At 34.6% G+C, this 22981-nt stretch overlaps 2 protein-coding genes and 1 long non-coding RNA gene across 17 annotated transcripts; 2 read left to right on the forward strand and 1 right to left on the reverse strand.

Moving 5' to 3' along the window:
- Positions 1 to 13: 13 nt before the first annotated feature.
- Positions 14 to 16601, reverse strand: LOC114176629 (histidinol dehydrogenase, chloroplastic-like). 7 transcript variants are annotated; one of them, XR_014994046.1, is made up of 17 exons: positions 16360 to 16595; positions 16231 to 16283; positions 16051 to 16123; positions 15855 to 15956; positions 15538 to 15639; positions 15333 to 15404; positions 15200 to 15262; positions 15014 to 15055; positions 13749 to 13808; positions 13537 to 13647; positions 10470 to 10640; positions 10027 to 10117; positions 9472 to 9763; positions 9108 to 9339; positions 3799 to 3859; positions 2508 to 3044; positions 14 to 188 (listed from the first exon to the last, which is right to left on the reverse strand). XR_014994046.1 is itself a non-coding variant. In XM_028061729.2 (14 exons), exons 1-13 carry the CDS (start codon positions 16450 to 16452, stop codon positions 9486 to 9488), a joined length of 1311 nt encoding a protein of 436 aa, XP_027917530.1. In that variant the 5' UTR covers positions 16453 to 16601; the 3' UTR covers positions 6578 to 6953; positions 9472 to 9485. The 7 variants fall into 7 exon arrangements, 2 of the variants coding, with proteins under 2 accessions (XP_027917530.1, XP_027917529.1); XR_014994048.1 differs by lacking the exon at positions 9108 to 9339 and having other exon boundaries at positions 16360 to 16601; XR_014994045.1 differs by having other exon boundaries at positions 2508 to 3859.
- Positions 3808 to 9113, forward strand: LOC114176630 (putative protein phosphatase 2C 39). Of its 7 annotated transcripts, none has more exons than XM_028061736.2 (8): positions 3808 to 3907; positions 4694 to 4759; positions 5008 to 5055; positions 5679 to 5849; positions 6350 to 6598; positions 6683 to 6956; positions 7961 to 8115; positions 8803 to 9113. In XM_028061736.2, the coding sequence occupies exons 1-8, from the start codon at positions 3884 to 3886 to the stop codon at positions 8824 to 8826; spliced, it is 1011 nt and encodes a 336-aa protein (XP_027917537.1). In that variant the 5' UTR covers positions 3808 to 3883; the 3' UTR covers positions 8827 to 9113. The 7 variants fall into 7 exon arrangements, with proteins under 7 accessions (XP_027917537.1, XP_027917531.1, XP_027917533.1 ...); XM_028061730.2 differs by having other exon boundaries at positions 8823 to 9113; XM_028061732.2 differs by having other exon boundaries at positions 5682 to 5849; positions 8823 to 9113.
- A 265-nt stretch (positions 16602 to 16866) lies between the features above and the next one.
- LOC114179684 (uncharacterized) lies at positions 16867 to 20696 on the forward strand. Of its 3 annotated transcripts, none has more exons than XR_014993704.1 (7): positions 16867 to 17002; positions 18554 to 19050; positions 19289 to 19378; positions 19454 to 19784; positions 19876 to 19979; positions 20074 to 20164; positions 20251 to 20696. It is a non-coding gene; the product is annotated as an uncharacterized LOC114179684 (long non-coding RNA). The 3 variants fall into 3 exon arrangements; XR_014993706.1 differs by having other exon boundaries at positions 16873 to 17002; positions 17507 to 19050; XR_014993705.1 differs by lacking the exon at positions 19289 to 19378 and having other exon boundaries at positions 19656 to 19784.
- The last annotated feature ends 2285 nt before the right edge of the window (positions 20697 to 22981 follow it).

Genomic DNA, 22981 nt, shown 5'->3' on the forward strand with positions numbered 1-22981 from the left:
ATGTCAAATCGAATTTTGTAGACAACTATATAACACTAAATAATAAGAAAATATGTTAAGAAACCTTAATTATCTTTTCATGTTTATGTTCTTATGGGACCAAGTTGTACTCCACAAGTCTGCTGGGTTGCTCTTACACTTGATTGTTGGTTAGATGTCTTCCTACTCCGATGACGGTGCAAGGGTGCCTGCAAAAGATACTCTGATGCTTAAGTTAACACTGGTGATGTCAGAGATTCATAAAATATTTTAATGCGTAATCAATGCATAGAACATTGTATTATTTATACTTTTTTTACCTGTGGATACCACCTGGAGTGGGCTTTTGGGTCCAAAATACCTCTTTTAACTATTTCTAGATCCAGTGACAATGAGTGAAATTACCAGAAGAGCCTTCGATAGTTGTTGGTAAGCGGTTTGTCAGTCAATATGGACGGATGCCACATACTTTATGGGGGATCCTATGTATGCATTATCAGGTAGGCGGGCATGTGGATTTGAAGGGCCAAACACTTCTTGGGTCGCCTAATTATTTGAGTAGTCAGGGTTAGATGTTTGAGGCTGCTTAATGTGTACTAAGAGATTTCCTGGTACAGAGTAAGCGGCCTTGAAGGTTGTTGATGGCCGCTTACTGTGTACTAAGAGATTCCTTAGTATAGAGTAAGCGGCCTTGGAGGTTGCTGATGGCCACTTATTATATACTAAGGGATTCCTTAGTACAGAGTAAGCAGCCTTGGAACTTGTTGATGACCGCTTATTGTGTACTAAGGGATTCTTTAGTACAGAGTAAGCAGCCTTGGAAGTTACTGATTGTCGCTTACTATGTACTAAAGAATTCCTTAGTATAGAGTAAGTGGCCTTGGAAGTTACTAATGGTCAGTTATTGTGTACTAATGGATTCCTTAGTACGAAGTAAGCGGCCTTGGAAGCTACTAGAGGTCGCTTACTGTGTACTTAGGGATTCCTCAGTATAGAGTAAGCGACCTTGGAAGTTACTAGAGGTCGCTTACTGTGTTCTGATGGATTCCTCAGTACAAAATAAGCGTCCTTTCATAATAGAGTAAGCGACCTTGGAAGCTACTGGAGGTCGCTTACTATGTACTTAGGGATTCCTCAATGCAGAATAAGTGATCTTGGAAGTTACTGGAGGCCGCTTACTGTGTTCTGAGGGATTCTTCAATACAGAGTAAACGGCCTTCCTTGGAAGTTACTGGTGACTGCTTACTTTGTATTGTGTATTTGCACTTAGTTCATGGTATGGTTGGGACATTCTCCACATATTTTTTTTGTCTCCACATATTTTTGTTTATTATAATATTTAGATAGTTATTAAACTTGAGAGTTAACTCGATACATTTCTACACATAGCTTTTGAATGAATTTGGAAGCAAACTCAATTTTGATGTAAACTCGGTAGAATCTCCTAAAAAAATAATTCTTTTATTAACTTTTACAATCAGGATTTAGGAATTATTTTTAATTATTTGGTAATTGTATAATATGTTTTCTAATTTTCAGTTATTTAATAATTATATAATATATTTTTTAATTTTGTAATTTAAAACTCAAAATTAGGAATAAAGTATGTCTGAAATGATTAAATTCAATTGAGAACATTCATGTATTAAAAGCAAAATATTAAGGATTCAAACCAGGGATGGCGATGCGGACGGGCAGGCTGGCTGTCCGTTTAGCCCGGCCCACACATCCACATTTTATGTGGGCTTACATCGCTTGGCCTGCGGCTGTGCACCAGCCCGCATAGTTGGGACATTTTTTTATTTTTTAACTTAAAAGCACTTCCTGAGCATTTTAAAACAGTCCTACAGCATAAAAACATTGCAATGAAAAGAAATCCTGGAGCATTATCACAGTGCAATAAACCAAAACCTGGACAAGTACAATAAACAACACAAAAAACACTCCATAAAATGAAGTCTTGGAGCATCAAAACGAATGTAATAAACAAGTACCGGACATCATATCAAGTGCAATAAACAATGTAAAAGAATCCATAGTCTTAAAACATGAAAATAATCCAATAAACAAAGTTCAAATAAAAACAGTCCAAGAAACATCTTCATGGTGGTAGTCTATTGTTTCAGACTTTTTTTTAGTATCATCTTCCTCAATTTAATTTTCACAAAGAGGTATATTAACATCATCCTTATCGGCCATTCTTTTTTCTAAATTAATCCCAAATCAATTTCTCGATACAATACACACGTTACCAAATCAAATCAGCAGCAACCAGCAATAAACATGATTGTTGTAACAACAGCCACCAATTGAGCAGCAACAACACACAGCAACAACAAAATAAATTTCAAACAATAAACCAATTCAGCAGAGCAACAACAATACACAATTAGCGACAACACACAATTCAACAGGAACACACATTTCAAACGAACCCAATTTCAATAGCAAATCAATTCAGCAACAATACAAGCTATTGCAGATTCATACAAAGCAATGAAAATGAAATTGAAGAAAAGACTCAAAACCTGTGTGAATAATCGTGAAGAAACTGGTCGACGAGAGGACAGATGCAGACGTGGTTCGTGTTCGTCAATGGTTGGCCAAAATCAAGATGGGTGGTTGCTCCTCTGGCTTGCGGTGCGGTTGCGTCAATGGCTGGGAGGAAACGTTCAACGGCAGCGACGCAACGTCAAATGGCTGGGGGAAAGGAAACAATCGCAGCGTTGCATGAGCTCGTGAGTGGTGGCGCTCCTCTGGCTTGCGATGCAATGATCGTCAATGGTTGGGAGGAAAACAATGACAGTCGTGAGTGGTTGTGTTGTGAGACTGCGACTCTATGGCAACGGCACTGGTCGTGAGTGGCTGCGAGCCTGCGGCAGCAGACCGTGAATGGTGGGAGAGACCGTCAATCGACAGTAATGCGGTCTGTGACAGCGGCGCTGACAGTCAATGGCTTGGTCAGCAGCATCAATTGGTTGGTTGGTCAATGGTGTGCTCAGTTCACTATTTAGTGATGAAAGTGAGGAAAGGAGGAGGAGCGGATTTGGTCTCTCTCTCTCACTCTCTGCAGCAGTACACTAACTTATTAACTTTAACTTAAGTTTATGGCCGCAGACCACGGACCAGCCCGTGTAGACCACGGGCCATTACATGTCAGATTGTGACGAACTTGCAATTCAACTTCTAAATCGGTCCCACGTATTTTAAGCGAGTTTGAGAGACGACTCGCCAGATCAGGTCCTAAGACCCCTACTCTAAACGAATAAGTCAGATATCGGATGAAAAGACAAAATATTTAAATTGTATGAACTTTAATTATTTTACTTAATTATTCTATTGAAATATAATTGTTTTAATTATTTTACTTAATTTTTTTTAAATATAATTGTTATTTGCTTTGTTTTAAATTAAAAATCAACTTAAGTTTAACCAAACAAGTTTTTCAGATATGTTCAGGAAAAACATTCCTCGTTATAAGGTTGTAAAAAGCATTTTTAGTTAATAGTATTCATTTTGAGGAAAGTTATGATACTCTGAAGCTATAATGTCTGGAAAAGTAAAATGAAGCTATGAATTTTTTTTTTATTTTTTTTAAATCTGTTGGCAATAGAGTAACGAATGTGGTTCCTTCTGGAGAAGTAAAAGCTAGAATGAAATGAAATAGATTATTGTGAAGTATGCCAAAACAAACAGAACTAGCGGTGAATGACACTACCCCATGCATTCTTAAGCCACGTGTCCTTCCATTCCCAGCAAGGACACTTGCACATGGTGTTTCAGAAATATATACATATACCAGTATCACCTATTGCTTACCATGCTTCTGTTTCTTTCTCGGTCTCAACAACAGCCATTGTTATTCCTCAACTTCTGAAATCTGAACTCAGCAAAAGACAAAGTCATGCCTCAAACAAATATGATGAAGGTACGTACGTAAGCTGATTTCATGCAAGAGGTGACTTAGTATGTAAGTAAACACCCCCTCTATATTTTCGTAATTCTACTGGTAAAGGATGAAGCATGTATCTGTATATTCATCATGGGTTAAGTCAACAGCAGATTATATGCAGTTAAAAAGTCCAAGATTATGTGAAAGTGAATATGGAGATTCAAAACATGAGACTTTAATAGGAGACTTAACTTGGAGCTTGTCTTCTGTGAAAGACATCCACATCATTTAAGATGTGAAAGAGAGAGGAAGGAGACTTATATTTGAAACAGAAGAAAGAATGTAATTATTTGTTGGAGAATGGAAGCAACGGACAGGGTTTTAGTTTTATCCATTCAAAATATTTGAAAGTTATTTCTAAAAGAAACTATTTCCTCCCTTCCATTTATTTCCAACCAAAACTTTATCTAAAGAAAATCTAGATATTTTTATGGGATGGCTGTAAAAGAATTAAGTAAATACAGTAAAAAAAAACAAATTACAAAAGTAATATTGCATTTATGTGACGGGGAAAATTATGTCTCTTTATCCATCTAAAGTTGGAGACATAACGCATATCCATGTGATGTTGGATGAACTCAAACCTCTTCCGTCACACACATACAAAACTTCATGTGTTCTAAATCGTTATTTTATGCAATACTTATGTAACTTTTTCTTAAACAAAAGCTCAAATTTTATTTAGTACAATCCAAATAAATATTTATGAAGCATCATAACATGTTCTGGCTTGACATTTTTTTTTTGTTTTGTCTTGAGCAGGCCAAATCTAACTTGCATAAAAGAAAGTCATCCTTGATTAGTGATGGACATCCTTCTGCATTCAAGGTATATCAAGCAACTTTTATTTATCGTATAGCATTGTTTGGATGTGTTTGAAGAAAAAAAGGTATTTAAATTTTAAATACTTAGTCCTTTTAGTTATAATTATTCATTATTTTTAATCATTTTTATTGTCTACATATATCATTTGAAACGTATAGTTCTTTGGTGCAAGGACACTCAGGATTTTAAACCTCCCCTGAATTTAGGACACAGTTAGTACCAATGTTCTGATATAATTCCTTTTCAATTAGAAGAGAATATCAAGAAGAGGAAGCTATGTAGACTCTTTTGAAAGAAAGGTTATCCTCTTTCATTCTCGTTCTGTGCATTCTCATCTATAATATAATATAATATTATATTATATATACACGCACACGTGCAACCAATATACCAAATCCTTCAATAACTATTAATACTATAAATATTAACTATGAAAATTATAAATATAATACTTTTTTATTTATCTTCAGCTATGGATTTTCTTCAAACTTAATACATCATGTCAACAAACATTCAAAACACTTCATACATCAAATCAAGTATAACTCAATCGATTTAATGTGACTTAAATGCATGTTATAGAATACTAGCGCCCTCTTAATAAGTATTAAATTTCAATTTAGAACTTCAATCATAACTCATTTAGATTAGTTGTAACATAAAGAAAGCATGATGTTGGAGTATGTCCCAACCATATATTATTTCAAAAGCTTATACTGCATTTTCAGATCATCATCCTATATTTTGTCACCTGTATTTATCCCCTAGCTGTCCATTACTTATTTTGTTGGTCTGAACAAAGTTTCTCTTTAAGATAAATTATTAGGAGTATCCTAAAAACCCTAGTATTGTGATTGATTGATTTCGTTTGTGGTGCACCTTCATTATCTTTGCCAGCAAATTTTTACTTTGCATTTAACAGCAGCCAGAGGGTAACACTATTAGAGAAGAAAACTATAATGAAGATGAAGATAAAAATGTTATTGGTAAGTACATGATCAAAGAAAAAGCAGGAGGAGAATATGATGCAGTGGATGACTATCAAGATAATGCAGACTACTTACCAGAAGATAAAGGTCCAAATACTACAGAGGTATCCTATCTTTATCCGATGATATCCTGTCATGATATTTATTCATACAACTTTTTTCTGGAAATGTCTCTAAAGAACATCAATGTAAGCAGCAGGTTATCCATCGTATCACGCCAGATTTCTACCATGATTCTTGGACTATGGTGATTTATTCCAGCTTCTTGTTACATAAGCAAGCTGTTTAAGTTTTGTGCTTACATAATCGTTTCAAGCTATTTATATTTTCTGCATAATTGTTTCAAGCTCTTGTGGGAATTTTACAATTGCTTTCAAGTACAATCATTAAAATAGGTTAGGTATCTACTTGATTTTTATCAGTCAACAGATTATGAGAAATAGCTTTTGCATCTTGAGCCTATGGTTAACCATTTTAGCTTCTCGTTCTCTACAAAACTTCATTCCCATGCATGCTCTCACCAAAATCAAATGATCATGGGTAAAAGACAGGGATTTTATCATCACAATCTAACATAGGAAAGCTTGAAATTTGTTAAACACAGGAGCAACCTCACAAGGGTATGGTCACAAGATACTCGGATGAAAAAAATAACCCTTCAACTCGACATTTCATCCATGGATATCACTTAATACAAGGACAGATGAACCATGGTATGGAAGACTATATTTTCGCTCAACATAGGAATCTCGATGGTTATGACTTAGGATTGTATGCAATATTTGATGGTCACTCCGGTCATGAAGTTGCAAAATACTTGCGAAACCATCTATTCGAAAATATACTGAGTGAGGTATATCCTTTAGTAACTGTTATATTTCAGTCCACACCATTATTATTCTCACTAATATTTGTTTTCTTAATCATGCATCAATAGCCTGGTTTCTGGGAAAATCCAGTGCAAGCTATTAAGAAAGCATGCAAAGCAACGGATGATGAGGTTTTAGAAAACGTAGCTGATTCACGTGGAGGATCAACAGCAGTTGCAGCAATATTAGTCAATGGAGTAAAGCTACTGGTAGCCAATGTTGGTGATTCTAGAGCAATATCATGCAAAAATGGTCGAGCAAACCCACTTACTGTGGACCATGATCCAGAGAAGGAAAAAGCTCTTGTTGAGAGCAGAGGAGGTTTTGTGTCCAAGAGACCTGGTAATGATGAAATAAATTCATCAATATCTATAGACTTAAAACTTCAACTTTTTTGCTCATCCAAGAAAATAAGTTAGTTTTTGAATAGCCAAAAACTACTTCAGGGCAAAAATTAAAATATTAGAAATTTAATTCTGGAACTTGATAACTGATATTTAAATTTTAAAATTTAATCGTTAACATATACATCTTCTTTATAGTGCCAATATAGAACATTTTTTCTATCTTGTACATGAGAACAATATTACTAGTATGAGAACAGTATCACTAGTATAATGATGATACATGCTTTTAAAGGATAAAATCTATCTCTACACGTATCCTTTAGTATTAATGCTTGATAACCCGCAATTGTCTGCCTGATATGCTTGCCCTATTTCTAGTCATAGGCTGCATCTATTTGTCAAATATTGCTAATATGAATTTTCAATATACCATGCCTCCGTATGCACAGCAGTGCCTACTACCAAACTACAGCTTATTAATTATCGTACAAGATTACTCTACTGCACTATTTTGCAACATCCAATCACGTAATGTAATTCCTATAACTTGTAGGATCATGTAGACTAAACATGCATGCGTGAGGCTCAACATGTTATGTCAACTGCACAATTTGATCTAATTTAGGAATCCAACATTTGATTTGTTCCATGTCATGTTAATGTAATCTCACTGAAAATATCTGTTAACGTTAGTAGCTTACCCTGTCCTCCAAATGGACAAGCCTTCCCTCGCCCTAAACTTTTCTTGCTCAAAATTGTCACTGTGAGACCCCCTTTTTCCTACTTTTGGTGCATTCACCAGTGACTTTATGTTTCTAGGGTTATAATATAGACATCCTATAATTTTTTTCACCTACCTTTTGGCCTTTCTTCTCATTTGATTTTATTTATATTTCCCTTCGTGAACATTATCTGAATTGCCAGTACTGAACATTATCTAAATTGCCAAAATGACTTAATCAGGGAATGTATCTAAATTGCCAAAAATGACTTAATCAGGGAATGTTCCAAGAGTGGATGGACAATTAGCAATGACAAGGGCATTTGGAGATGGAAAACTAAAGAAGCACATTACGGCAGAACCGGATGTGACCATTGAGAAGATTGATGAAGACACTGAATTCATTATTTTGGCAAGTGATGGTGTGTGGAAGGTACGAGAATATTGCATGCATCTTATAATTACAGATGAACACACTTTGGCTGAAGTAGAGCAAGCATAAACCTAAACTCTACAATTTTAAACCTTTAAAGAAATATAAAGTTAGATGCAAAGCCAAAAATATAAAGGATAAGAAATATTGAAAAGAGGAATAATTTCATATTTCTAATCAATTGCTAATTCATTGTAGAATAACTGAGTGAGATTACTAAGCAAATGGTCAAAAAATTAGTTTAGGGACAAGAAGAAACATGGAAGTATGGTGAAATGAAATACATAGCATGTCATGCCAAGTTCATTTGCATATTTTTATGGTCAAAAATTAACCTATATCATACCGAAACATACAATTCTGTATGTGCTCATTGGTGCCAAACCAAATTCTAGAATTTTCATATTTACCGACTTTACACTTAGCTCCAGCAACATGGTCTGAACAGTAGGAAACAACCCTAGGTTTCTTCGGTCCTTATAGTTCATTTTTCTTCCCTTAATCACACACGAGAACCATGTCATCTGTATTTTTAAATTTCTTATATGTGGAGAAATTTATTTTCTGTATTTATACATGAATTTTATTTTCGTTCAATCCAGATCAAGTAAAAATACAAATATATTAAATCATGCAATTACATGCAATAACGAAATGACATGTAAGAACCTTGATCATGAGAAACAGAACTGGCCCCTGTATCGCAGGTGATGACAAATCAAGAGGCTTGTGACTGTATCAAGAATGTGGACGGTGCGGAAAAAGCATCTAAGAAGTTAATTAAAGAAGCTAAATCTCTAGGAAGCTATGATGATATTTCATGCATAGTTATAATGTTCTAGCTTGCTATGATGATATTTCATGCATAGTTATAATGTTCTAGCTTACGTGCTCAATAATGCCCCTGCTTTCATGAATTTTTGCCTTTGTCTCCTGTATATTATTTTAAATTTCTATAACTCAAGGAAATGTCTTTAAAATATGTGAGTTACCATGAACGGCTGTTTAACTCGCTACTACATATTGGATGTTTCTTTATTTGGTCATCATTCCCTTCACATTAGGACTTGCCAAAACTTTTACCCATCATCCTTAACAGAAAACCATGGTCCAACGTTTTTTCACTTCAGTTTCTCTGAATTCTAGCTTTCAAATATGGTATCAAAGCTCTTGAGCACAGTTCACTTTCTCCCATACGATCCCTCCAGAAACTCAACGACGACTCTATAAAAAAAATCAATTTTCACCAAAATTTAAAATTTCAATACCCATTATGGTTACATGACTTAAAATGGCAATTGCTTCTGTACTAATTTTATGTAAGACAAATAATAAAGAAACTGATAGTAGGCTTACCGTAAATTATCATGTCATGATGAAACCTGCCTGCCTTCTATGTCCTTAAGTCTTAGGGTAACTGCCAGCTTGTGGGCATCGAGACCTTCAACTTCTGCCATGGTTGCTACATATGGCCCAAGTTTTCTGAGGCCTTCTTCTGTGAGAGATTGCACTGTTATGTATTTCAAGAAAGAATCCAATGAAACACCACCATACATCCTTGCATAACCATAAGTGGGAAGGACATGATTTGTCCCACTTGCATAATCACCAACGCTCTCAGGTGTCCACGGCCCTAAAAATACAGACCCTGCAGAGGCAACAAACAGGCACTTAAAGCTAGATCTTGAATCTAAAGGTCAAGGAAAAAACATCAAAGCGCCTAATACATGTTCAAAATTACATCTACGTTGGCTAGACAGTTCTTTTAAGAAAAAGGAAGATGTTTGCAATTGGCACCAAGTTCAATTCTGAGCAATATATGAGAGTGCAGATATAATACATACGACTAGCAACAAAGTCATCTCCGAAACCCCCATCATAAGAGCAACTAACGATATGACAAAGCCATACCTGCATTCTGAATAAAACCCTCCCACTTCTCTGCATCCTTCACATTGACAATTAGATGCTCAGGTGCATATAAGTTTGAGAAATTGATTGACTGCAACATGAAAAAGAAACAACAGGTTCTGAAAAACCAGCAAAGACGTAATAAAGATGTTGATTGAAACCAAACTAACAAGAGGAATTAGCATTTAAGTAAACATTGTAAATTCAAGGATAACGAAGTTATGAATTATGGCATATGAAGAGATAATGCTACAGCATTTTATGAAAACAGGATTAAGCATACAAAGTTGTGTCAACTACCGAAGCACATATATAAAAACATAGGCATAGATAAGCCTAACATCTGTGTTAATTTCTACGGACAACTTGTTTTCTCTCTTGCTCTTCACTTTGTTTTTAGTGGAACTGAGAATACATGGATGAACTTGGGCAACACTACTGACCTCAAGCATATCATGTGCATGAACAATAAAACTGTGGGTCAGGGCTTTAGCAGCGAACTCTCCTCTTGGTAGACTCTGGCACTGCTTGCTGAGTTCCTCCTCTATAGCATTCAAATCCACGCCTTCACCAGCAATCACAAGCACAACCTGACTATCAGGGCCATGCTCAGCCTGAAAATCGTACAGTAGTTACAGACACATCAGCATTATATAGAAGGGACAAAAAGTTCTTAGGCCGGTGAATAAATACAAAATATATCTTGTTTAAGTGTAAATGCTTGCTAGTATTGATAAGCATATAATGTGCTTGTCTCTGTACCTAACCAAAAGACATGTTTGTCTTTCCATATTTTTCAAATTGTAAACCATACGGCAATTAAGGAAGAAGACATGTAAATAAACAAAATTTCAGATCATTTCAATTAAATAACCCATGTTCATTGGAGTAATTATCAATGGATGTAACAAAATATATAAACCCAAAAGATGTAATGCGATTTGGACCCTAAATGTCTAAATGATGGTGGAAAAGGCTAAATTACACTAGCGGTATGTATTTTTAACTAAATGCCTATTTTTTCTTTAGGCGATATCCTAGTAGTCTATTTTTTCTTTTGGCGATATCACCTTGTAATCTATTTTTTCTTTTGGGGAGACACTTGGGGACAAATAGATTGATACAAAACACTATGAGATTGATACAAAACACCATATGTGCTTAAAAGCGAAGAGCATAACGAAAATATTCTTTGGCAGTGTCACTTTCTAAGAATTCTGATCGTTTTGTCAAATTCAGATTTAATTTCATGACGAAAAGACATGAAAAAAAAAATGTTCATATCGACCGTTGATTAAATAAACCCAAGTTTATATGGAATATTTATCAATGAATGTAACAAAATATATAAACCCAAAAGATGCAATGTAATGTGATTGGAAGTCAATGGAGGAAAAAGCTAAACTACATCTTGTTTCATATTTCTTATGAAAAGAAGATCTAACTTATACTACAAGACTTGAGGTGTGTTAAATTCAAGATCGATTTTCTCCGATTTTGATAAGTGTAGATGACCCAATTTATCATGCGAGTTTGGATAAAGAAGACACGGCGGAAGAGCTGTTTTCAAGAAAATATAGTCCTCTGGATTCATGATATATGTCAATCAGCCGACCTGTAGCATGCTTGTACTACAGAAGAATTGCATCAAATTTTAAAGAGTAATTTAATGACTTAGTTAATCAACTAAAAGAGATTAGTCTAAGGACGGTTTAAACAAGTAGAGATTCTAAGTTCAATGAGGAAGAAAGAGAGATTTGTCATACTCCATGAGAACCATCATTACGTACATGAGAAGCAACTTTGCTTACGATACAGTGAGGAATCAGAAGAGAACAAGGACTTATTTCCATAGATATGGTTAATGATTAGAAATACCTAAATTGACTTTCACAGATTAAAAAATGCAAGTTGTTGAAATGATAGGGTTGAAAATTGAGCTAGGCTGTTTTTAATCTAAAATATTTATGATATTCTTCACAAAAACGATTAATTTAAACTCTCCATCCGGGAGGACATTTGCTACTTTGTTAGGAAAAACAATACAAAGAGTAACCAAAGATATGGTTAATGGTTAAAAATAACTGTATCAATTGTCCATAGATTCTGACTTTCACAGATTAAGAAATGCTACTTTTTTAAATGATAGAGTTGCGGGAAATTGTGCTAGGCTGTTTTTAATCTCAGATATTTATGACATTCTTCATAAAAAACTTTGGTTCAACTCTGTCAATCCGGGAGACAGTTGCTACTTTGTTAGGAAAACCATACAAAGAATAGCATTACTCTTGAATATGTCCCAAAGTCTTACCGTTTGATCATTAAGGACATTCACTTCGACCACAACGTTCTCTCTTACTGCAACCCTCTCTTCCCTGTGTGAATAACATTACAAAAGATTCAACAGGAACAAGAAGACTTCCACTTTTAGGGGTTGGAACAGGAGAAAGTCTTGCTATCAAGCTCTCCATTGAAGGAACTTCCTGACTAATAAGAACTTGATATATTCATGATCAAATTCTGGATTCAAAGCATGAAGAACCATCATTACGTACATCTTGTCTAACTTCTTAATTTCTTCAAGTAAATCAGTTTCAAGGAACATTTTCAGTTCCTCAACCCCCTAAGCTTCCGCTGTAAAAGAGATCTGTTTAAGAGATGCTAATTTATTGGAAAACTAAGAGCTGTTGAATATCATTAGCATAGATACTATTAGTCTTCTTCCAAAAGGAGCTACATGTTTTAAAGGTTCAAAGGGTCCCCAATAGTGGAAGACTGTACGGCCGGAAGAAGGCAACAAGGCAGCTGGAGGGATGCGGTTCTGTTGTGGTCACCCGCGGGCAGTGTGTGAACTATACGCCGGTGACTAGACCGTGTAAGGAAGCTGTGCATGAACGCGGGTGTAGTGGATGCAGTGTGTGAACTATACGCCGGTGACTAGACCGTGTAAAGAAGCTGTGCATGAACACGGGTGTAGTGGATTTTGCCTTCACGACGACCACAATTGTGTCTCACTTGAGGTGATCCAGATCTGGTAGTCACTGGAGAAATTGACACTGGCCTCCAGCTGCTGGAGACAAACTTTGATACCAACTTGGGCGGAAGTGTCTCAGAAAAATGCTTCAGGGTGAGCTTTCAGCAAATCTATTTTATATATGTTAAAGTCTGAAGACAAATACCATATGGCTGAGTGAAAACACCTAGGTCCCTATATGATTGACAACCACATCCTAAACATCTTTTACAGAATAATCTAGAAGACAACAGCAAGTCTCTTTTCTACCAGACATCATTATTCATACTGAATTGTGTTTTGGAATAATTAACATCATAATGCAGAAAAAAAAAAGCTTCAAGAAATTAGAATTAGTTATAACTAAATAAATTACAAGAGCATGAGATACCTTGCTAAGAGAGTAAAAAAAAACAGATAATCAATTCTCACTATGAGTGTAGATAGCCTCTCATTTACCATATTTACTATATAGAAACATTTAGAGCTAACTAAACCTGGGAAAGCAAATCGGCAGCTACATGACGAGGTATCGCATGCTTGTCAGCAATAACTAAAACTTCGGATGGACCGGCTGGCAAGTCTATTGAAACCATGGCTTCACTGTTCTGCAGAAGATTTTGAGCAGTAATGCAAAGCAGGAAGAACTATAAGATCTGAAGAGTAAAGCACTATATATAATAGAAAAAAACAGCGCTTCACAGCTCACTTGCAGAATCATTTTTGCAGCTGTGACATATTGGTTTCCCGGGCCAAAAATCTTCTCAACCTACAAAAGCATTATCACAAAACTCAAAATCAGAAATCATGAAAAAGATTAAAACTATGACGTATTTAAATTTTTGGGTTACAAAATAAATGGAGAAATTTCATATAATGTTCTGGACTCTTTACAAATTACACATTACATTTAGTAGATCCTATAAATCTGGAATATGAGCAAATTATAACATAATACCCAAGTTGGTTTTAAAACAAACCAACTTTTTTTCTGTCTGAAACTACTTTAAAATACTACTTTAGAACTATGATGTATTTAAATTTTTCGGTTACAAAATAAACGGAGAAATTTCAAATAATGTTCTGGACTCTTTACAAATTAGACAGTACATTTAAAAGATCCTATAAATCTTGAATATGAGCAAATTCTAACATAATACCACAGTTGGTTATAGCGTTTTTAAACAAACCAACTTTTTTTCTCTTTGTGAAACTACTTTAAAATACTACTATGGTTCCGTTGTTTTTCTTATATCATTTTTTTATTCAACAATCCAAAAGTTTTTTGTTTTCATGTTATGTTTTCTTGTGTTTAAAATAGATTTGTAAAAAGCTTTCTGGTATGCAAAAAAGAAAAAAGGTTTGCGAGAGTAAGATTAAACTAGGTTCTTTATAGGTCTGATTAAATTGTAAATACCCTCTTTTTCATAGTACCCATTCTATATATAATTCAATAATTAAAGAATACATTAAGACGGTCAGCCTATCAGAGGTAGTGGGGGGAATTCAAGAATATAAGGGCTTTACCTCGCTAAAACAGAATAAAATATACGAACTGGATCAGAAAATGAAGAGAGATTCTTTATTACTTGCTCGGAAACTGAATTACAGGTTTTCAAGACATCTGTACTCTCCCCAACAATGACCAATTACGATACCCCTCCCTAACTCTGTCCCCCTTTTTATAATATTTACCTGATCAACAACCAACTTACTGTAGTTAGCTATTAGTTATTTCTGTTACAATTATAAACGGCATCATCCCTTGTGTCCCTCCTATTTTGCTTAGTGTAGACATACCTAACAGGAGGTCTCAGCTCCTTATCAGATATAAAAAAATTAAGTAAATCAAATCCAAATACGATAACATGCAATAGTAAGAAAAGAAATGAGCTCAATCTAATAGCTATAAACAATAAATGAACGGAAATTCAACAAAAAAACAAATGAGATTAATGAGAAACGCGGATCTACCTTGGGACAAGTTTCAGTTCCCCAAGCCATGGCAGATATGGCCTACAGTGTCAAACAATGTCATATTAATGATTATTTAATCATTAGTACAAGTACACAAACATAAAATTAAATTAAACATAAGGACATTAATTTCAAACTATTGAAACAGATAAGACAAGGGTGAAATTTTATCATGCTTTAAACCTGAGCTCCTCCAGCTTTGAGGATGTGAGTAACCCCTGCCTTCTTTGCACAATACACTACCTCCTGCAGAGAACAACATTGGTCAGAAAAGATACTAACCTTAAATATGTTTTCATACAATACAGATGAGTACCTTGCATATAGTGCCATCCTGAGCTGGAGGAGTAGCAAGAACGACAGTTTTACATCCAGCAATCTGTGCAGGCTGGCATATAAATAAAACAATCAAAGATTAATAAAATCTGATAAGAAGATGATGATGATTATTATCAACAATCCCGATGCCAATATAGGATGGAGAACAATACATAAACTAATTATAAATAAATTTAACTTACAACTGAAAGCATCAGGGCTGTTGAAGGTAGTACAGCAGTTCCCCCTGGAACATAAAGGCCCACAGTATTAATACTTCTTGAAACTCGCTTGCATTGGACTCCCTGACATTTTCAGAAAACTCAAAATACTAACATAAGACAGACAGACAGACGGACATGAAGTTTATTTCAGAAGGTATTTTATTTTGTTAGAGCTCGAATTATCTCCTGGCAAGATAATCCTACCAGAACCTACTCAAAAAGAAGTTTCAGAAAAGAAGAAACACCAATGTCCACTAATGAAAAGTGAATACGTTAGGAATAAGATATTATCATACTTTGATGTTCTCAACATTTGTTTCTGGAGTCCTCTGAGCAGCATGAAAGGCATATATATTGCTGTAGGCGATATCGAAAGCTTCCTTAACATGCGCATCAAGCTGCAATGAAATGCAATGCACAAAGTCAAAATTTAATAACTTGGATACTTCAAACAAATAACGGAACGGTGATAGGAACAAACAACAAAAATACCAGTGGATCTGGAAGGTCGGCGACAAGTTGAACAATGTCATCCAATTGAACTTTGTCGAATCTCAAAGTATATCTACAGAAATACGGAAAGAATTGTAAGAAGTTGAAAATGATGGTAACGAGAGTGACAAAGAGGAATGAAAAGAGCAAAGAGCAAAGAACAAAGAAGCAGGAACTCACTCTTTGACAGCAGCATCGCCTCTTTGTCGAACATGGTCAAGAATGGGGTTGACCTGCAAAGATAAGTACGAGAGATTGAAAACGACGGTGAGAAAGAGGGAAAGTGTGAAGGGACGGAGAGGGGCAGACCAGAGAGAAAACAGAAGTGAAATCGATACGAGGACGAGCAATTAGGCTACGAAGCTCAGTGTCGTCCAGTTCTGACAATCTATACGACTTCATAATAACCCACTCAAGCAAGATCAGTGACCACCAACCACAACGCAAACCAAACCCTTCTTTTCTTCTCTTTACTTAATTTTGCCTAGTTTAATTTCAAACTTCACTCTTCCCTTCTCGTGCGCGTGCATTCCACGCGTGATAAACATACATCTTCGAACATAATCCAACACCAACGCGCTACTTTTTGTAGTTATTGTCTCCCATTAAATTGTATAAGTAATTGTATGGCCCTAAACTAGACGAAAATATATTCAGACATACTTTTTTGTACTCAGATTTTACATTAATGACGTGGCATGATAGTTTTAATTTTTAAATAAATTTTTATTTAATGAAAGTAAGTGGTGCACGTGTGGGAGTTGGAAAAGTTTTTAAGCAAAGACAAACGACACAAAAGCAAATAATAGAGGGAAAGAATTGTTGGACAGAGAGAAGCAAAGAAACACTTTGTTTGGATTAGAGGAGATAATGGTGACGAGAAGTCCTCAACGGCAACCACCGGAAGCCACTTCCATTGTTCCTTACGAACATTTGTCCACACCGTTTTATTGTAAGTTTGTTGTGATTCTGTTACACCTTTTTTTCCCACCGTCTTCATTCATCATTAATTTTTTTTTGGTAAAGTTTTGAGCTTTGGGGGAAAAAACTTGTTTTTTTTTTCGTTTTTGATGGAAGTTTGTTTAAGTGATTTGGTTGTGTTCTCCCCAGTTTTATGTGCATTTGTAGTGGCCATATGTGTAGTTTCCTATTGTGGTGTTCTAGATTGTGGGGCTTTAGGCGAAAGAAAATTTTTGAACAAAGCACATTTGGGGATTTTCGAATTTTGATGCTTGTGTGTTGTTGTTTTGATTCAAATTTTGTGGTCATTTAGTTGATGGTTGTGAAATTTATGGGGATTCAGGAGAAGGGCCTGTGCAATTTGTGGTGTTTCACCGGAAGGGCATTGGTTTTCATTGGTTCTAATTTAGTGGTGTTATTGTGTGTTGTGTAAAAAATGTGTTTTGCTTTGTGTTACTATTTTGTACAATCACATTGAAGGCTATTTTTTTTGCAGTACTAGCATATGAAAACGTTATGACTGGTAAATTACGATGTAATGAGAAGGTATTGGCATGATGTTATTTGTATATTTTGTTGGGATTATTTGTGTTAAAAGTAAAATGAAATATTAATTTTTGGCATTTCATTGATTATTAGGCTCGGTTGCGTACATTTTGTTACACAAAGTGCATTGTCGAAATAAATGGATTAATCTTGGATAGCCATCGTGTAAGGATTGAGAATACACCATTCAAATGGTGTTTGCACATAGGAAAACCATTACAGATATGTAACCCTCTTTTGTTGGAGATGTTGAAGCGTTGGTTACCTGCTCACGAATCGTTTCATGTGATGAAACGATCTATTCCATTCAGTTGTGCTGACATTTGCATGTCTTTAGGATTGGGCATTTTTAGGTTAGATGTTGAATTTGTTAAAAATGTTTGTGAGGTGGTGGGTTCACTTATGAAAGACAAATTATTAACAATTGAAAATGTTATTGAAATGATTAAGAGTGTGGTACAAAGTGACTTTGATGACGTTGATAATGCATTTCGTTTGTATATTTTTGTTTGTTTTGTGATCCTTTACTTTTCTAGGAATTCAAAAACTGTTAGTAATACTCCTTGTAGTGTTTTAGACCATATAGACAGATTGTTAAGTTATAATTGGGGTAAAGCAGTTCATAGTTATTTGGTTAAGAGTTTAAGTCGTGCATTTCTGGCACTTAGGCAGACGGAGATTTGCCTAAGCGGGTCAGTAACAGTTTTGCACGTACATAGTACTTTATGTAATGATTATTTGTTATTTGTAGAATATTTAAAATGATGTAATATACAATGTTGTTTGGTGTAGATATGGGGTGTAGAAAGACTTTGTTTGTGTGGATCAGATATATAGTTAATGTTTCTAAGAATATTGGCCTGACCGGATGTTCACTTAAAGTCAAAACATATTGAGAAGTTGTTCCAAAAGAGCCAAGTAAAAGTTCCTACAATTTTTGCTTTATAAAAATGTACTATTTTTTAATAGTAAGTTGTTATATGTTGTGTCCATTTAGATATTTTGGGAATGAAGGTTGAGAGAAGAAGATCATGAAAATGAAATGATTCGTATAGCGTTGCAACTTGGTGAAGAACCACAGTCCAAAAAATCGCATGTCAATGTAAACTTGGCATCGACGAAAGATTTGTTAAAAAAGTTGAGAAATTATAGAAGAGGCCTACAGAAGATAAAGAAGCACATGATGGTATTGCGTGAGGAAATATTGTCTCGATGTCATGTTGGGGATGAAGAAGGTAGGCAAGACGTAGAGGGAGAATGAGGTGATGAGGTTGTGGTTGAAGTTGGTGACCATGAGGATGAAGTTCGTCACAAGGCTCCAATTGTTGTTGAAAGAATGAATCAAGACGATGTTGGGAAAGCTTTTGATTTCAACTCTGAATTCGATGTTTCAGCGCTTTAACTCCTAGTTCCAAAACAACCATCAATTCATGCATTTGAAGTTGACTTCATGAAGTTGTATAAGATTGTTACTTATTTCGGTGTACCTTACAGGTATTACTAATGTTTTGTTTATTAATGTTATGAAATGATTAAATAAACAAATATATCTGTAGCTAACATACTTAAAATTGTAGGGTAGTGGCCAATATAAATGAGCAGATTTTAGGTATCTCTGAGTGTTGAGGTTTTAGTTCAGGAAAAAAAGGTTGACAATATGATAAGAAATCTTTTAAGATGTATTTAATGTTTAAAGTTTTTGTTAGCATGATTTGTAAATAATTTTTTGTAGGATGTTTTGTTTGGTGGAAGCACAATGATGTACTTTGAACGACGAAAATATGATCATATGAAGAGAATAGCTTTCAATCTGTTATATACGGTATAAAGAATGTTTAGTTATAAATGAATTAGCTTTAGCTTACTTACAAATAACTAATGTTCGTTATGAATGTAGACTTATATCTTGCACGACTCACGCAAGATGAAGGTTAAGAGACGACAATGGACATTGAAAGAATATGAGCCTTAATTTTGTTCAACACTGATTTCGTTAGAAGATATTTTGGTTGCAGATGTTGTGAGATTCCTATGTTATTTATTTATTTTTTGTATTGATTAGTCACAAAGTTTATGATAATATTAATTATGTTATGCAGTTGTCTGCCCCAATGGTGCATGAGGATCATTAGTAGTGCTACGTTGTTAACTATCAACAGAAGAAGTTGTTTGTGTTGGATTCAATTGGGAATTCAAACAAAAATCGTAAAAGAATAGACAATGCTATTGTAAGCATTACAATTTTGCAATATACGTTCTTTATAGGTATTCATAATTCTTTACTTGATTGGTTTCATTATTGCTGTGTTGACATGGTAGGTTCATAATTTGGAATTGCTTTTTAAGATGTTGTTGAAATGTAAAGATGACGAGGGATCAAAATTTGAAGTCCAATGCGACATAACTTCGATTCAACCTAACTTGTTAGTGTTTACATTTATATTATTCAACTTATTTTAGTGTCATTGTTGTTCAAAATTTTTGGATTTTAAATGATTTGATTTTGGGTGGTTGTAGATATGATTGTGGTATTTTTGTTCTTCAAATGATGGAGCTGTGGGATGGTGAAAAGAAATTTTATGGCAATAGCATGCCTAATTACACAAATGTAAGTTATAGTAAGTTAAAGAAGTAAGGTTTTACATATTCTATTTGAATGTCATCTATTGAGTAAGAATTTGCATATTTGTTTAGCAGGAACAACTATAACAGATAAGGCAACAATACATTTGGGATTGGGTACTAGATGTTGAAAACATTCACAAGCAAGAAGTGCTTGAATACTACGATTTATTTGTTAGAAGTTAGGTGGTGGTGAAATTTGTTGACATTGGCAACCATTTACCAAGCTCATTATGAACATCCTGAGTGGACGGATGAGGCTGAATGACAGGCTTCAGTGTGGCTTGGACCAATTCATTTGTCGGTTCACATATGTTCGATTTGAAGATCTATTTTTCAATTAAATGTATTTCCATATGAATGAACAACGTACTGAAGAATCGTTATGATTTAGGTAAAATGATATAAAAATTTAGTCAATACCTTGACAATGTTTCGGACAATTATGTTGAGGTAGCAAAGTTTATCTCTGTGATTGAAAGTTGTAACCTGTTATAAAGAAGGAACATTATGTTCAAAAGGAAATGTTGTATATTGTTATAATGTTAATTTTGTTATTGAAATATCTGACTAGGGAAATTATATTTATGATGTTTAAAAGAAAAATTGCTCCCACTTTCAGATTTGTTCAATATTCTAGATGAAGTGTGACTTTTCGGTGCACACTAGCCCATTCGGTGGCACTTGGATCCTGTTGTTAGTAATGCAGAAATTAATTCAACGATGTGCTTTAAATACATAAGATGTTTTTTCTAGAGTGACACCTTTACAGATATTGGCATATCGTCTAGGCCATTTGGGTTCCATTGTTTCACAATACATGCCACAAAAGGAAAGATAGTTGTGTTGTTACAACTTCCTAACTGGGTAGCATTATTAATGTTTTCGTCCTTAACAAGACCTGTCAATAATAGTTTCAATGACTATTTCATGCCTTATTCAAAATAACAACAAATTAATTATTTGTTAACAAAATCAACCATGAAATTTAATGAACTTCTCCGCCATAACCAATGATTTGATTTAAAATCTCGCTCATAAGTGGCAACAACAATATCTCGTGCAAATTCTTGAGTACTTTGTGTGTCTTCTCTATCACGGTTAATTATGGCAGCTTGGACATTCCTTACAGGTCCTGGAATAAGTTTTGTTGAAGAATTGTATTTTTTAAGGAAGGAGTCCAAATCCTGTTATTCTACATCAAGTCCCTCCTACGGTTCCATGGCCACAAAATCTACATAAATATTGGGGTCATTGTGTTAGAATCTTTAAATATTGGGATCTGATTTATTGTGTCTGTTATTTAGGGTTTGAATAATGGTTAATGAACTTTTTTCACCACAAAAATTATAAATTATCCAACAAGTTTGTTCTTTTAATCAAATAATAAATTGTTTAATAAATTATATTTTCAAACACCTTGGTCACGATATAAACATTGTCATGGAACCCTTTGTTGCACTTAATAATATTTTGTTGGCTAAATAATTTGTTAGTGAAGCAGCACATGACGTGAATGAAGAAATCAATAGTGATATTGCACAAAATGACAACGAATATGACATTGTTCCAAAAGTGCATATGTGTTTTGATACGTTCGATGCAGTCAAATATTTTTACAGAAATTATGCTATAAAAAGTGGCTTTGGTATTAGGATAAAAAGTTTGATACGGGGAGCAAATAATGAAATAAACTACATAAAGCTAGTTTGTTCTCGTGAAGGAAATTATGTATCCTCCATTCCTCTAGAATTGAAGATCGTACCAAGCCAAAAAAAATAATGCCAAACCGGTATTATTGTTGGAAAAAAGGAAGGAAAATGGTACAAAAAGAGCATTGTTATTGAACATAGTCACGACATTAGTCCAAAAAAGTCAAGGCTAATACTAGGGGTGGCAAATCGGGTTGGACTCAACGTGCCAGCCCGTCAACCCATGTTAAAAGGGACAGGTTGGGTTGAAGATTTTAACCCGTCAGCTCGTTTTTGCCCGTCCTGTCTAGCTCGTCCTAGCTTGTTGGCCCATTTTAAAAAAAATATAATAAAATCAATTAAAAGATTAATTTTTCATATTATATTTTTAAATGTGTAAATATATAATAGTAATGTAATTTAAATCATTAACACCTACAAATTAAGTTTCAATTATTAGTTATAATGGAATAATTTAATATGTAAATTTAATAATTATTTTAATTTATCTAATTAAAACATGGCTTAAATACCTTTTCGTCCTCCTTTTCGTACTGTTTGTTGCAGATGGTCCTCATTTTTGTCAAATGTTTAAAATGGTCCTCATTTCGTAGTTCTTGTTTAATTTAGTTCTTTTGTGTGACGCCGTTTAAATTAGTAACGAAGCATTGTACAGATGACATGTTTGTATTACGTTGAATTGTGGTATATTACGTGTACAGTACAACTATAGTAATTAGATAGTTGGGGATAAATAGGTGAGCTAAGGTTTTGAAAATGAATTGTTGGGCAGAAGAAATTTTGACAATATTCCCTCCTCCATTCCCAATTCGTGTTGGTGCCTTCCTGTAATCTTCTTCCTGCAATCCTATTGTCTAGGTATGTCACGGTCCCAATCTTCTTCCTTTACCTCTGGTTCTAATCCTTGGAGGCAACCGTGTTGTAGCACTTCCTGCAATGTTGGTGGTTCAACGAGAAATTGATTAATCCCAAGTTATAACTATGGAGAGATGACAACTTTGAAGATGACAAGAACACCAAAGAATATTGGTATAAAATTTTGGGGTTGTCCCAATTACAAGGTGGGATTAATTGTACAGTCAATTTTTTTT

Source organism: Vigna unguiculata, chromosome 3 (genome assembly GCF_037176805.1).
Source record: "Vigna unguiculata cultivar grain cowpea cultivar isolate G323 ecotype 2 chromosome 3, ASM3717680v1, whole genome shotgun sequence".
Lineage (NCBI taxonomy): Eukaryota > Viridiplantae > Streptophyta > Magnoliopsida > Fabales > Fabaceae > Vigna > Vigna unguiculata.